Here is a 15,216-nt window from a genome sequence, read left to right as displayed (position 1 = left end):
AAGGGTAAATTTAACTAGGAAGGAATAAAATATAAATTAAGGTTAAAAATGAAATAACTGTACAACACAAATTAGAATGAAGGGTAAATTTAACTGGGAAGAATAAGATAAAATATATAAATTAAAGTTGAAAATAAAATAACTGTACAACAAAATACACAATATAGAACTATATAAGAATGTATGAAGAAATCTAAATATAAATAAATATATACACAATAACAGCAGCTGTACAAGTATTAACTGGAAATGAAGAATATAGTGACCAGTGTTGTGCAAAAACAATGTCCAGAAAGTCCAGTGTGTGTGTAAGAACCATATGTGTGGGTCAGTACTGTGTGGTGGTGTGATTGAGAGACCGTATCGCCTGCGGGAAGAAGCTCCTCCTCAGTCTCTCTGTGTTGGTCTTCAGGGAGCGGAATCGCTTTCCTGACCTCAACAGAGAGAACAGTCTGTTGTTGGGATGGCTGAGGTCCTTCACGATCTTCCTAGCCTTGGTCCAGCACCGCCTGCTGTAGATTGAGTGCAGGTCAGGGAGCTCGGAGCGGATGGTGCGCTCAGCTGACCGCACAACCCTCTGTAGAGCTCGTCTGTCCTGCATGGTGCTGTTCCCGAACCAGGTTAAGATGTTTCCCGCCAGGATGCTCTCTATGGTGCACGAGTAAAAGTTCCTGAGCACCTTGGAGGGCAGTTGGAAGTCTCTCAAGCGTCTGAGGTGGTAGAGACGCTGTCGGGCCTTTTTCACCACGGTGTTGATGTGACAGGACCATGACAGGTCCTGCGTGATGTGAACTCCGAGGTATTTGAAGCTGTCCACTCTCTCCACTGGGCACTCGTTGATGACGGGGGTCTGGTAGTTCCTCTCCTGCTTAGTGCAGAAGTCCACTATCAGCTCCTTTGTCTTACTGATGTTTAGAAGGAGGTTGTTCCTCTGGCACCAGTTCTCCAGATTCCTAATCTCCTTCAGGTAGGCCGTCTCGTTGTTATCAGAGATCAGGCCCACCACGACGGTGTCGTCAGCAAACTTGATGATGGTGGTGGAGCTGGTAGTGGCCACACAGTCATATGTGTACAAAGAGTACAGCAGGGGGCTCAGAACACACCCCTGGGGGGCTCCAGTGCTGAGAGTGGTGGAGGCTGAGACATGTCCGCCCATCCTTACTGCCTGTGGTCTGCCAGTTAGGAAGTTGGAGATCCACTGACACATAGATGAGCTGAGTCCCAGATGCTCCAGCTTGGTGGTGAGTGTGGAGGGAATTATGGTATTAAATGCAGAGCTGTAGTCTATGAAGAGCATTTTAACATAATTCCCCCTTCTAGTGTCCAAGTGAGTGAGTGATGTGTGGAGGAGATGAGAGATGGCATCGTCTGTGGAACGATTTGGACGGTAAGCGAACTGTAGTGGGTCCAGTGTGTCTGGTAGTGAAGAAATGATGAAGTCTCTGACCAGGCGTTCAAAGCACTTCATCACTACTGAGGTGAGGGCTACAGGGCGATAGTCATTGAGAGAAGCAGGGTTGGGTTTCTTCGGGACAGGAACAATGATGGACTCTTTGAAGCATGTGGGGATCACCGACTGAGATAAAGAGATGTTGAATATCTCAGTGAACACAGGAGCTAGCTGGTATGCGCAGTCTCTTAGGATACCACCTGGGATGCCGTCTGGTCCTGCTGCTTTCCTGGTGTTCACTCTCTTGAAGGCTCTCCTTACTTCATGCTCGGAGATGACGAGCACGTTTCCGGTGCTGGCAGTATCTTCCTGTCTGCAGCCGTTAGCGCCGCTAACACTAGCATTGTTGGAGACCTTAGCTGCAGCCTCGAAGCGAGCATAGAAAGTGTTCAGCTCGTCTGCCAGAGTCACGGCCGCGTTCGTCATACCGGTTGTTGGTGTTTTATCAGCCTGCTATTAAAGGCTGTTAAAGAGCCTGTTTTCCTTGTAATCTTGCTATTTTCAGAACAGACCTTGTACTTGACTTTATCTAAAGCCTCATTGTAATATGTAGCATAATAAGGCATTAACATGCTAAAACCTGGGCCTGTTCAAAAAAAGGCAACTGCATCAGCACCTCATGGTGCATATGGCATATCCAACAAAGAGGTACAAGTTCAGGAACTCAGCAGTTCTGTCGGTAAATCAATTTTCAGACAGAACTGCTGAACTGCAGCAGATGCATCCAGTTAACATTTTTTTAATTAAAAAATAAATTATTAGGTATAAGCGTATGACAGTCATAATGAGCAGCATATAAGCTCCCACGAGTTTGTATAACATTATACAGTCACTCAGTGAGAAGCTTAAACCACTTGTAGTAATTTCAAGATAAAAAAAAAATAGTGTAATATGTGATTGTGTTCATTTTTTTACTATAAAGCTCTTAAATTGCATATATGTTTACTGTGAGTCTTATTAATTCTAAAATCAATGTAGTAATTCAGTGTGTGGTTTATTTAGTTCTGATTGAATTTTGCAACTGTCTATTTGGCTCTTTTACAGAAGCTATCCTATCACCATGTCAGAGAACAGCACACCCTGTATTTGAGTGTATACATATGCTCAAGTCAGTGAATGAATTTAAGTCATTGAAAGAAAGTATCATCTTATTGGAGAATGCCACCATACATAAGCTTCCCCATGAAGCTGTTGCTTGAGCATCGACAGAAATGCACTTTGGTGTGGATGTTATAATTATGAAAAGTTCCAGTCAGTTAATAAATATAATAATAAATATACAGCTGTAATATGTTCTGAGAACACCTTTGGGTTGAAATTTTGAGTTTCCTTTTATTTGAATGAGTGTCCTATAAAAGGTTAAGGTGATTTATTTACATGGGGGGGAAAAGTCACCATTTTTTTTATTTGCTTTTTCCTTTTTTGCAGTGTAAATATATGAAAATTACGGTGGCCCCTAGAAACAAAGCACGTACAAACTCCAAAACACTTGCAAACTCCAAAACACATGCGAATTCCAAAACACATGCAAACTAAAAAACACTTGCAAACTAAAAAGCACATGCAAACTCCAAAACACGTACAAACTCCAAAACACTTGCAAAATCCAAAACACGTACAAACTCAAAAACACATGCAAACTCCAAAACACGTACAAACTCCAAAACACTTGCAAACTCAAAAACACAACGGAAGTGCTCCAGGACGCTAGGGGCAGTGTTGAGCTCTATTTGCAAAATAAACTGCAAGTTTGTCTGTATGGGACGGTCTAGTCTCTGTCGCGCTTCCCAGGTTGCCTAGCAACCATGATACTAACCGCTGGAAACGTGTCATACAACTTGGTTTGACAGAAATGAAGGAGAATATATTTTGTTCATTTGTTTGTTTGTTTCTACAAGAGCTTTGTGTGATTTGATAAGTATCTGAGGCTGAGACCACAGGACTGTAAAACATGATTTTTGGGCTTCATTTCTGTACTGAACAGTTATTTAAGATTAGTTAGTAAATAAGAATTAGCTAATGTTGTTCATGAGACTAAAGTCATATCACTTTGGTAATGTAAATATAATATGGCCAATATTAGTTATTATATTAATCATTATTAGCTATTACAGCAGTGAACATGAACTCTGTGTCAAATACTGAGCAGTACAGATTCAAGTTGCAGTTATGTCTTATCACCTTAAATCTTCACTCAAAGACAAGTATCTTTGACAGTGCATATATAGGTGTATCATATATAAGAGACAAATGTTGTTCCTTCATGTTGGCATTACTAAATTTGGCTCATTGCTTACATATATTTATAAAAAGAAAACGTACAAGCTGTGATAACTGTTTCTGATAGAATGAAGAGTAGACTGATATATGAAATATTCCTTTATTGGGTGAGAAAATCAGACCATGTCATAACTGCTTTCAGTCATACAGAATAGATATCAGAGCCTTAAACAGGCTGGCTTCTGCTAAATGGGTCAAACTGGGCAGAAAGTCTACAAACACATAACATCCTTATAGAATATGATGTAACACTATAGATCAACTTACCTCAGAATATATAAAGCATATAAACAATTACAGCAATATGATGCAACAAACACAGCAGTGCTACTAATCCAAAATACTCAAAGCTTCATAGAAGTGGAACAAACATTTATTTTTAGCTCCATTCTGCTGCTGATACATACTTTAGGTTTCTGAATATTACACTTGTTGCTGCCTTTCATAGTGTGTAACTTGAAGGCCCTGAGTACTTTCTCCCACACTGAAAGCACTGGGAGGATAAAATGATTTGAACATTACCTAATAAGACTGATTCAGGACAGACAGTTATGTTAAACTTTTCTAGCAGTCCTTCACAAACAGGGAACAGTCTGTCTATTCTCTCCATCTGTCAGCTGCTGCTGGCTCTTCCTCCTCCTCTTCCTCACACACTGTTGAGTTCGGTGGATCATCAGGGATGCAAAGCCTCACAGATGATGTGCAGCAGTGGGTCCCTCAGTCTGTCCTCACTCTGGACACTTGCAGTTGTCACACATGGAAACCAAATGTGTGATAAGCTGCAGGATTCAAACACAAGTGTAACTTATAAACACATGTTCATACTTTTATTCCACAATCAGAGAGAAAGAAAAAGAGAGCGAGTGCAGGACAGACAGACAGGTTAAAGTCTCAGGTGTATACACTGCTACACAACAGCACAAAAGAAGGAGGATTTAGCTTGTGTTATTACAAAACAAGAAGAGTTCCCAGATGGTGCAGTGGACACGTGTGACTGCTGTGATTAAAGCATCTTTCTTTCAGCTTAACGAGTGAACCGTCAGCTCGTTCAAACACACGTTAAAGTCCGTTTGGCTCGACACCACCGAACAGAGGCAGCAATATAACATAGCTAAAGTTAACAGTGCAGTGAATCCTGCTTGTGCCGTGATATTCAGGACTGCGAACCGAGCAGCATCACTGACTTTCAGCTTGTTGTGTTTGTGGATATATGACTGACTTTAATTATCCACAAAATCATCACAATCTCTGTAAGATTAAGGTCAACTATATATATATTTATTAAAGTAAAGGCTTTAAAACCAAGTTAATTCTTGTTACACCCCGGCCTAGGCAACCGGGGTGCAACGTAGAAAAATAAAGATAAAGAAAGTAAAACCACGAAGGCTCTCCACCAAAATCCCAAAACAAAAATATCCCATAACGAAAGTATTTACAACAGACTATTTATTTATAACAAAACACCAAACTATTTACAACGGGGGAGATCGCGACCATGACACACTGAAACACAGGGTTTAAATACATAGAGGGAGCAATCAGGGAATGGACAACAGGAGGGAAACACAGCTGGGGCAAATCAGAACTGACGAGACAAGAAAGCGTAAACTGAAAACACTGAGATAAGACAGACTTTCAAAGTAAAGCAGGAAAACACATTACAGTCACGCCTAAAACAAAACACTGACAACACCGAATCGTAACAGTTCCCCCCACCCAAAAATCAAACATTTAACACCAAGTGAAAAGTTTGATCCAGACAGATGAAGCCGATGAAGGCTGGAGCGGTCCCACTGACCCTCCAGCAGACGACGAAGGCTGGAGCAGTCCCACGGACCCTCCAGCGAAGGCGGATGAAGGCTGGAGCGGTCCCACGGACCCTCCAGCGAAGGCGGATGAAGGCTGGAGCGGTCCCACGGACCCTCCAGCGACGACAAAGGCTGGGGCGGTCCCACGGACCCTCCCCTCAGCGAAGGCAGACGAAGCTGATGAAGGCTGGAGCGGTCCCACTGACCCTCCAGCAGACGACGAAGGCTGGAGCGGTCCCTCGGACCCTCCAGCAGAAGCGGATGAAGGCTGGAGCGGTCACTTGGACGCTCCAGCGAAGGCGGATGAGCAGCTCACCAGCTGCACACACGGACACGCAGCCCGCCAGCTGCACACACGGACACGCAGCCCGCCAGCTGCACACACGGACACGCAGCCCGCCAGCTGCACACACGGACACGCAGCCCGCCAGCTGCACACACGGACACGCAGCCCGCCAGCTGCACACACGGACACGCAGCCCACCAGCTGCACACACGGACACGCAGCCCACCAGCTGCACACACGGACACGCAGCCCACCAGCTGCACACACGGACACGCAGCCCACCAGCTGCACACACGGACACGCAGCCCACCAGCTGCACACACGGACACGCAGCCCACCAGCTGCAGAAGGCTGGAGCGGTCCCTCGGATCCTCCAGCGAAGGCGGACGAAGGCTGAAGCGGTCCCTCCAACGGACCCTCCAGCGAAGACGGACGAAGGCTGATGAAGGCTGGAGCGGTCCCACTGACCCTCCAGCAGACGACGAAGGCTGGAGCGGTCCCTCGGACCCTCCAGCGAAGGCGGATGAAGGCTGGAGTGGTCCCACGGACCCTCCAGCGAAGGCGAATGAAGGCTGGAGCGGTCCCACGGACCCTCCAGCAGACGACAAAGGCTGGGGCGGTCCCCGGACCCCCCAGCGAAGGCAATCCCGGACGAGCCCCCATATGTTACACCCCGGCCTAGGCAACCGGGGTGCAACGTAGAAAAATAAAGATAAAGAAAGTAAAACCACGAAGGCTCTCCACCAAAATCCCAAAACAAAAATATCCCATAACGAAAGTATTTACAACAGACTATTTATTTATAACAAAACACCAAACTATTTACAACGGGGGAGATCGCGACCATGACACACTGAAACACAGGGTTTAAATACATAGAGGGAGCAATCAGGGAATGGACAACAGGAGGGAAACACAGCTGGGGCAAATCAGAACTGACGAGACAAGAAAGCGTAAACTGAAAACACTGAGATAAGACAGACTTTCAAAGTAAAGCAGGAAAACACATTACAGTCACGCCTAAAACAAAACACTGACAACACCGAATCGTAACATTCTGAAAGTACAAACATCGCTAATGTCAACTTTCCCGACATGTGGCCAACAATAATGGTTTCATGTTCTTCATTAAAAAAATATTTGCGCATTAATAAGTGACATAATATTCAATACTTACTTCTGAAAGTTTACTCTTCCTCCGCTCCGCTTCCACTGTTTTTTTTTTTTTTTCGGCAAAATTATCCACACCACCACCGCACTATGAAGTCTGGGATATGTTGGGCCATGAAGGCTACACCGACCCATCCTTAAAATTCAGGGAAATTAAGGACGCATTTCAAATGTACATACAATCAATATCAGACTCCACCAACAAAAAGGCTCTCAAAACAATTTATGTATGTGAATTTTTGCGTGTATTCTTATAATTGTTACCTTTTTCTTTTACCCCTGGCTTTGTGTGTTCATGTTCTGTTGTTTTGTATACTTCATCTGTTCGTATGTTGTATACTCATTGTTTGTTAAATAAAGTTTATTTAAAAAAAAAAAAAAAATTAAGGACGCATTTCAGGAATTCGGAAAGCCTTCTCTTGTCGCTGTGAGGTAATCGGCCTTAAAATGCGGCCTTTAAGGCTGCAAACCCCAAATCCGGTCATTGGTACTTCCTGGCTTGTGTAGTTACTAGGTAACAAAAGCTCAACACTGCCCCTAGCGTCCTGGAGCACTTCCGTTGTGTTTTGGAATTTGCATGTGTTTTTGAGTTTGCAAGTGTTTTGGATTTTGCAAGTGTTTTGGATTTTGCAAGCGTTTTGGATTTTGCAAGCGTTTTGGATTTTGCAAGCGTTTTGGAGTTTGTACGTGTTTTTTAGTTTGCAAGTGTTTTTTAGTTTGCAAGTGTTTTTTAGTTTGCATGTGTTTTTTAGTTTGCAAGTGTTTTTTAGTTTGCGAGCGTTTTGGATTTTGCAAGCGTTTTGGAGTTTGTACGTGTTTTGGAGTTTGCATGTGCTTTTTAGTTTGCAAGTGTTTTTTAGTTTGCATGTGTTTTGGCGTTTGCAAGTATTTTGAAGTTTGTACGTGCTTTGTCTCTAGGGGCCACCGTAGAAAATAATATAGATTAGGCACAGGTTTCTGTAAGAGGAAACAAAGATGTTCAGGGACTACCCCACCTGCAGTCCTACAAAGGTGTTGGAGTCATTTGAAAAGCAGCAGAATGACACTAATGTCCATGAAGCTAATTAAATAAAGAAAATAACCCAACAACATTACCATCTTCTGCTTTGAATTCCTCTCATTACTCAATCACAACTGTTTTTCCCAGGTTTTAAAAGCCAACTGAGGGTCAAACCAGCCTTTTCAATCCAACGGAGGAATATGAAAAATGGTTGTTACAGTCAGCAGCAGACACTGGTGGTGAACACACTGCAAGAATAAACTGAAAACAACCTATTTAGACCAATCACAGTCTTCTCATTATCAACCTGAATGTGCATGTTTTTGTTCAGTCATTGATTTTAAAACCACTGCGGCATTAATCATTGATTAACTAGCTTCGACTAACTCAGGCTATCATCACCTGAAGGCAAAGGTCAAAGTATTTTAAACTATAATAGACACACACAAAAAGCTGCAGTCTGTCCTGGCAGCTCATATGAAGCAATTTGGTTTGAATGTGTCTGTCTGAAGAGCTTCAAAAAATATTACAGCTAAAGGTGTGCTGTCACTTTTGCCCCGCAAATAGGTCCCTACATGTTCACAATACACACCTCTGTGATTACCGTAATTGTCGGGCTATAAGCCGCTACTTTTTGCACAAGCTTTGAACCCTGCGGCTTTTAGTCAGGTGCGGCTTTTCTATGGATTGTCCATGATTTTTGTCATATCGTAAGACGATTTGTTTTGTTTGTTCCGCTGTTGTACGGCACTACGTTGCCTGGCGGAAGGATCGGGGTTCAAGAGTGGTATGTTAGTCACATGTCCATCCGCCAGGCAACGTAGTGCAGTACGAAGTAGCGCGAAAAACAAACTTCAAAGTAGCGCTACGCGTTCAGCGGGAGTCGTGGATGATGAGCGGCGATAAACTTGCGAAAAGCAAGTTATGCCCAACTCCACCGGTGGATTCTGACAGCGTGGAAAAGTGTGAAAACATCCACGATCACCAACGGATTTTGAAGGGCTGGACTGCTGCATGATGGAGAGGAGGACTCTGACACTGACAATGAGGATTTCTTTGGTTTTGAAAGTGACAACGAAGGAGAGAAGCGGAGAGTGGATGACGAAGCCATCCTGAGCCTGTTTGTATCCGACACTGGAGAAGAGGACTTTGGTGGTTTTAGTGCGCAGGAAGAAGAGAAAGATGGTGAATGACTGACTTTTCTTCTTGTTAAAGCCGTGTCACTGCACCTGAGCCTAAAAGGTAGTCCGAATCTATTTTTCTGGTGTGCTGTAGGTTACTGTTATGTACTACATGTGCAAATATGTACCCATAACTTGTTTTTCAAGTTATGGGTACAAACAGCCATCTCTTTCCTGACAATTCGCTTTGTGCATATTCTCTTACATATGATAAGTCAACATTGAAACACCTGCGGCTTTTAGTCAGGTGCGGCTAATGTATGTACAAAACAGGATTTTCCCCTGATTTTAGCTTGTGCGGCTAATATTCAGGTGCGCTTTGTAGTCCGGGAAATACGGTACTTGCCTTGCCAAGAATGCGAGAAATGATTCATTTCCCAAGTTTGAATACAACAACCCAAACAAAATGCCCACATTTTATTAAATGGATTTGAAACAGCACGTTCAAGTTGTTTAACACATCTGTATATTGGTAATGGAGCAAAGCACCACAAACAAGACCCAATAATACGGACAGATCTTGAGATTAAGAGCCCTTTAGATGTGCTAGTTGCTTAACAAAAAGGAACTTTCTAAGTGGAAGCTGTTACTGAGCATTTGTAGTCGAGTATTTTAGTTTGAGGACACAATTCCGGTACTAGAATAAATACCACAGATGAATAAGTGTGACACACTACATGTTAGTAACCTTGCAGGGACTAATCTTTGACTGTGATTAAATTACAAAGCAAAATGAGTTTATAATTTTATTCAAGTGATGTGACAAATTTATCATATGCAGCTTGATCCATGAGGCCATCAAGTTCTTCGGGCTTTTCGATGGTCATCTTGATTATCCATCCTGAAAGATAAGAGTTTGTTTATTTCAAAATCAAGAGCTGTACTTGCTGAAAAGAACGAGCTGTAATTTTACTTCTTTGTAATACTGGTTTGGCAGGTTGTCCTCTATCCTGCAATTCTGAGAAATCACAAGGACAAGTGTACTGGCAAAGTACGACATTGGGTGGTGAATGCTCACCCTTTGCATAGCAATCTTTGTTCACAAGTCCAGGATTTTCTGCCAGCTCTGTGTTGATTTCAGTCACCTCTCCTGTTAATGGTGAGTACAGCTCGCTGGCAGCCTTTACACTTTCCAGTGCACCAAACTCATCTGCAACACACATATACACACAGAGGAAAAACACTTCTTATTTCAAGACTAGAATCAATCACTTGATAAATATGTCAAAAATTCACAGCTCTTACCCATTTGTTCAAGTCTTTGGCCGACTTCAGGGAGTCCACAGTATACCACATCACCTAATGCTTCCTAAAATGACAAAACAAACTATATGACAAAGTATTATAGATAACCACATGGAGGTTGTCCAAGAATCTTTTTTTATTTAAGATTTAGAGAACTTCATACAGTACTTCAATATCTAACAGCACTGTAGGAATACAACGCTTATTTAGGGGGGGTCTAATACTATAATCAGTTTGTTTTAATAAGCAGTCAGCAACAGCAGGATGGCTCAAAGTAAAGAGTCCCTGTGTTCAATGATCACAGTACTGAAAACTGTCAGTCTGGTTTTTACTGTTCTGGATCATTTTATTGTCCCAATAGCCAGTTTACATAGCCAAGAATCAGAGCCTGGGCCTCCACCCCTGCCCACCCTGTGCCTGACCCCTACGGCACCTCCTGGGGGTGGTGGATCCACAGAAGGAAAGGGACTCAGAGTGGACTTGCTGCTCCTCCACATTGAAAGGAGCCAGTTGAGGTGATTCTGGGATCTGATTAGAATGCCTCCTGGTTGAGGTATTCCAGGCATGTCCCACCGAGAGAAGGCCCCACAGCAGGCCCAGTGTGGTGAGATTACATCTCTCACCTGGCCTGGGAACGCCTCTGTGGCTGGTGGCTGGGGAGTGGGAGGTCTGGGCATCTCTGCTTAGGCTGCTGCCACCTTAACCTAGCCCCAGATAAGCAGAAGAGGACGGATGGATCATTTTATTTTAAATTGTTCTAATGCATGCTTCATCCAGGTAAGGAAATCTCACAAATTCTTCTCTTTTCAGTGAAGGATAAACACAAAACACAATGTCCAGATGAACGGAATCAATTTCTGGGAATTACTTTTAGACAGTTCATGAAATTTGTTGCCAAAACAGTAAGATTTCACCAGATAGGTTTAAAATGCTGGCAGTCTGTAGAGGGTACTGCAACAGAACAATATACTGTAAATTTGGCTTTAGCTTTGTCACACTTTTATTAACTGCTGCCTGCCACAGTTAGCTTTAACAATGCTTTCACAGCATAAATGTGAAACTCAACCTTGTCGATGTTATACTAAATTGCCTCCAGCTTATTAATACAAAATAACCCTGAAAGAATTCAAAAAACATTTTCAGGGTTGTTTCTTAGTTTAAAGACATGGATGTTTCATGGATTCATTAGTCTTTTGTAAGCCTCATCCTAAGGCTATATTGAAATAGTGAAAAAGCAAGGATGGGTAAAATGAAAAGATTTTGAATTTGATGACATTTCAGAAAGACGGCATTCTGCTGCAGTACCTCCTACTTTGAACCTCCCAATCAGCCGGGCCTTTGTGTGTGTTCTACCTGTGCCTGGCTTTCCTCCACGTGCTTCTGTTTCCTTACACAGATCACAGAAGCTTGTTAGGTTAACTAGTGACCACAGGTGTGGAAGTGAGTTTGCATTAGCCCTGTGATTGGCTGGTAATCTGCTCAGGACCCTGCCTCGCATCCTATGACTCCTGAAATAAGGCTCCAACTCCTGGACGGCGTCAGGTTCAGTGGCCTCAGGATTTCATCTCTGCTTTTTGCAGATGATGTGGTTCTGTTAAGAGTCATCGAGCGAGAACTTTCAGCTTTCACTGGGGTTGGTCTGCAAATTAGTGTGATGTGGCTGGAATGAGAATCAGGACCTCCAAGTCTAGGCCCATGGTTCAAAGCCCTCCAATGTGGCTGATTTAAAACAATTCTGAAAAGAATAGTTGTCCAAAATTCCTTCACAGTGATGTGAAAGCCTCGTGTCAGTTATTGCAAACTGATTGCAGGTGTTGCTTCCAAGGGTGGAAAAACCAGCTATAAGACTTATGGGACAATTACTTTTATTTCCACAGGTAGGTTTGGGTTGTATTTTGTCCCTTAATAAATCAAACTGCATTTAATATTTACGCAGATTGTTAGATAGTCTCAGACGTGTTGCAACTATGCAACAATAAAGAGAGGTGAAGGGGTCAGATACTTTTTCACAGCACTGTATGTCAGGTGTAAAAGGGGTAGCAGTAATAACGATTCTTTAAAAAGCTAGATTCATGTTTAAAGATATTCCAGTATACATTCAAGTCCTTGAATGTCTCCAAGTGTCTGCCCAGTCCTGCACAATGCTAGTGATCAATTGTGTCAAACATTGGCCATAAAAGCACTAAATTAGCCTGTTAAAGCACATCAGTTGAGGGCAAAGACCAGCTCTAAAGTGCACACTGCAGATTTTTCTACAGACTATTTTATTGCTATTTTTAGATAGTAATAGTTAAACCTCTGAACCACGGGAGCCATAAATTAGTAGAAAGACAAACCTACCTGGGCATAATTGCTGATACCAACAATGCCAACACCACCCTCCACTTGCACCCACTCGTGCTTATCTGTGAACTTTAATGCTACAGAGAGAAAAACAAAAGGAGAATTAGTCTGGAACAGATCAAATGATTATGTTTAAAGATGAAATTATAACAGTATGAACCAGTGGAACAGTGATGACGCTTTTGATTCGCATACGTCAATTTCTTGACAAGCTGTTACATCAATGGGAAGCCCACCAGTTGTGTGCTGTCTACAAGAGCTAACTTTGAGGCATTTGTGCGGACGTCACATCCCCGTTTTTTGGCTTGGTAAATCTTCAATTTTCACCATCACTGCTTTAACACTAACCACAGCTGACAGAGCTGCAGTTTTGAAAAGAAACACTGAACCATTTTGATTCAATGCTCCTCATGTCGCGTTTACCCTGCAGGAGAGAACTGTAATGGCTCAACAGCTTCCAGTGTTGGCACCTGACCAACACTGAAGAATACAAGTTCAAACCAGAGTGAACTATGCAAGATGATTGCTAAGGAGTACAGTAACTGCCAAGGCAAACGGCTCAAGAAACGCTTTCTGGTAACTCATTTGCTTCAGGAATATTTTTTTAAGTATGGATATCTGATAGGGTGGTGTCTGTGATTTAGAATTAATGAAAGCTACATGATAGTCATCCCTCCCCTGCCATTTGTAGCTCATGCCCAGTACCAGCACTGACTTTTGTTTAACAAGCTGCTTCTGGCTGCACGAGACTCGGGTAATTGGTCACCATCACAATTTAGAGCTCGTGCTCCTCTCACAGAGAATATATATACGGCCGTCTGAACCCTTTAGCCAGCATAACATGTGGTGGCTAATTATCTGCACGTAAGCTTCGGTCTGTGAAGCTTCTTTAAAGTTAAAACAACGTTTTAGTTGTCTTTCCTCGCGCTTTTCTCTGCCGCCCTGTGGGAAAGTGACACAAACTGTGTGACCCCTTTTATTCCCACCCATTACAGTCAGGCAGGAATGTGTGAGCAACCCGCATGTAGTACCATTACAGCTCATTTGGCAAGTCTGGGTTATTATTATTATTATTTTTTAAATGTATTATATTTACCTGCAGACAGGACCGAGGACGTGCTCAGCGTCCGCGGGGAGCCGCTTCTCCACTGCAGCCGAGTCGCTGAAACCTGCGAGAGCTGAGGCAGTCTGGGCGAAAAGTTTGCAGACAGGCACCGCAGAGCTGCTCTCATCGCCATCTTCACTCAGTGTGAAGCCACAGTTTGATCGAAAGTGAATCACTTGACCGCGAGAGCGCGCACCATCCCACTACACGGTGTGGGAGGTGAGAGACCCGGGGCCAAAAAGCTCTCAAAAGTGAGTGAATGCACACTTAAAAAAAGAAATGCTAATTATTCAAAGTTAATGGGGTCAGAAGAAAATGCTTACATGTTCTACTTAGGTACAGTAGATAAGGCGGCACATGGCTGTTACGTTTGCTCTGTCTTTCTATTGAAAAAAATGTATAAAACGATAATATTAAAACAATAATCGCGATAACAGTAATATCAATAACTGCAATTTTCTAGTTTGAAATAAAACTGACATATTCAAGTGCCTGCGTAAAATTTACCTGTCGGATAGCAGCCTATTTAACAGGGGCGTTTCCAGGATTTATTTTATATGAGGTGGTGGTGACCCCAAGACTTTAATTTCTGAGAATTTCTTTTGCAATGGCAAAAAGAAGGAAAAAAAAGAGGAGAATGTCCATGAAACAAGTCCGTGAAAAAAACACGTTTTCTTTTTATATTTACTAAAATTTTATTTATAAATTACTTTAAACACCTGTTATTGAAATTAACTAACTACAACAATGAGTGCTATCTGGGAATTGTGATCACATGCTAGAAAATATCAGGCTCCTTATGTCTTACAAATTTATTACATAAAAAAGTTGTGCTTCACAACAGTGTAAATATATTTTGATTGTAAAGCCGAAGTATGATTATAACATTTTTGCTTGAGTATAAAGCATTTCTTCATTTATTTTAAATATTTCTTGCCACTTTGTAAAACAAGTAATCCAGTAATACACTTTTAACAGATTCATGCGTTATTGGATCATTGCAGCTGCTGACGGTTTGAATTACTCGTGTATTGCTGGGTAGATTGATCTGTGCAATTGCAGTTTGTCTGCAAAGTAATAAGTAACTTATTCTGTAAAATAAATAGTATGGTGCGCAAAGTACTCTATTTACATACAAAGTATGTTAGAGAAGAAGCAAATGTACTTATACTAAATAAAGTGCAGGTACATTTAACCTGTACTTTAGTAAAGTACTTAAATAAATGTAATAAGTTATACTATACTGTTCCTATTAATGCGCTCATCCAATGGGCAAAAATCTATGTTTCTAATCAAACAAAAGTACCTTTTGCCTGATGGAAAAAAAACTAATTTTCCATATAAAGGT

The 15,216-nt window shown here is 42.3% G+C and overlaps 1 protein-coding gene and 1 long non-coding RNA gene across 2 annotated transcripts; both read right to left on the bottom strand.

The window, feature by feature from the left end:
• Positions 1–3,845: 3,845 nt before the first annotated feature.
• Positions 3,846–7,433, bottom strand: LOC308398298. Its single transcript, XR_013971911.1, has 3 exons — positions 7,259–7,433; positions 7,002–7,130; positions 3,846–4,509 (listed from the first exon to the last, which is right to left on the bottom strand). It is a non-coding gene; the product is annotated as an uncharacterized lncRNA (long non-coding RNA).
• A 2,474-nt stretch (positions 7,434–9,907) lies between these two features.
• On the bottom strand, positions 9,908–14,027 carry gcshb (glycine cleavage system protein H (aminomethyl carrier), b). Its single transcript, XM_080884571.1, has 5 exons — positions 13,860–14,027; positions 12,761–12,840; positions 10,421–10,484; positions 10,194–10,325; positions 9,908–10,016 (listed from the first exon to the last, which is right to left on the bottom strand). The coding sequence occupies exons 1-5, from the start codon at positions 13,999–14,001 to the stop codon at positions 9,922–9,924; spliced, it is 513 nt and encodes a 170-aa protein (XP_080740697.1). The 5' UTR covers positions 14,002–14,027; the 3' UTR covers positions 9,908–9,921.
• Between the last annotated feature and the right edge of the window lie 1,189 nt (positions 14,028–15,216).

This window comes from Rhamphochromis sp. 'chilingali' (genome assembly GCF_963969265.1).
Source record: "Rhamphochromis sp. 'chilingali' genome assembly, chromosome: 6".
NCBI classification, from domain to species: domain Eukaryota; kingdom Metazoa; phylum Chordata; class Actinopteri; order Cichliformes; family Cichlidae; genus Rhamphochromis; species Rhamphochromis sp. 'chilingali'.
Note: the sequence above shows the minus strand (reverse complement) of the source record. Positions and strands in the feature narration are given on the sequence as shown.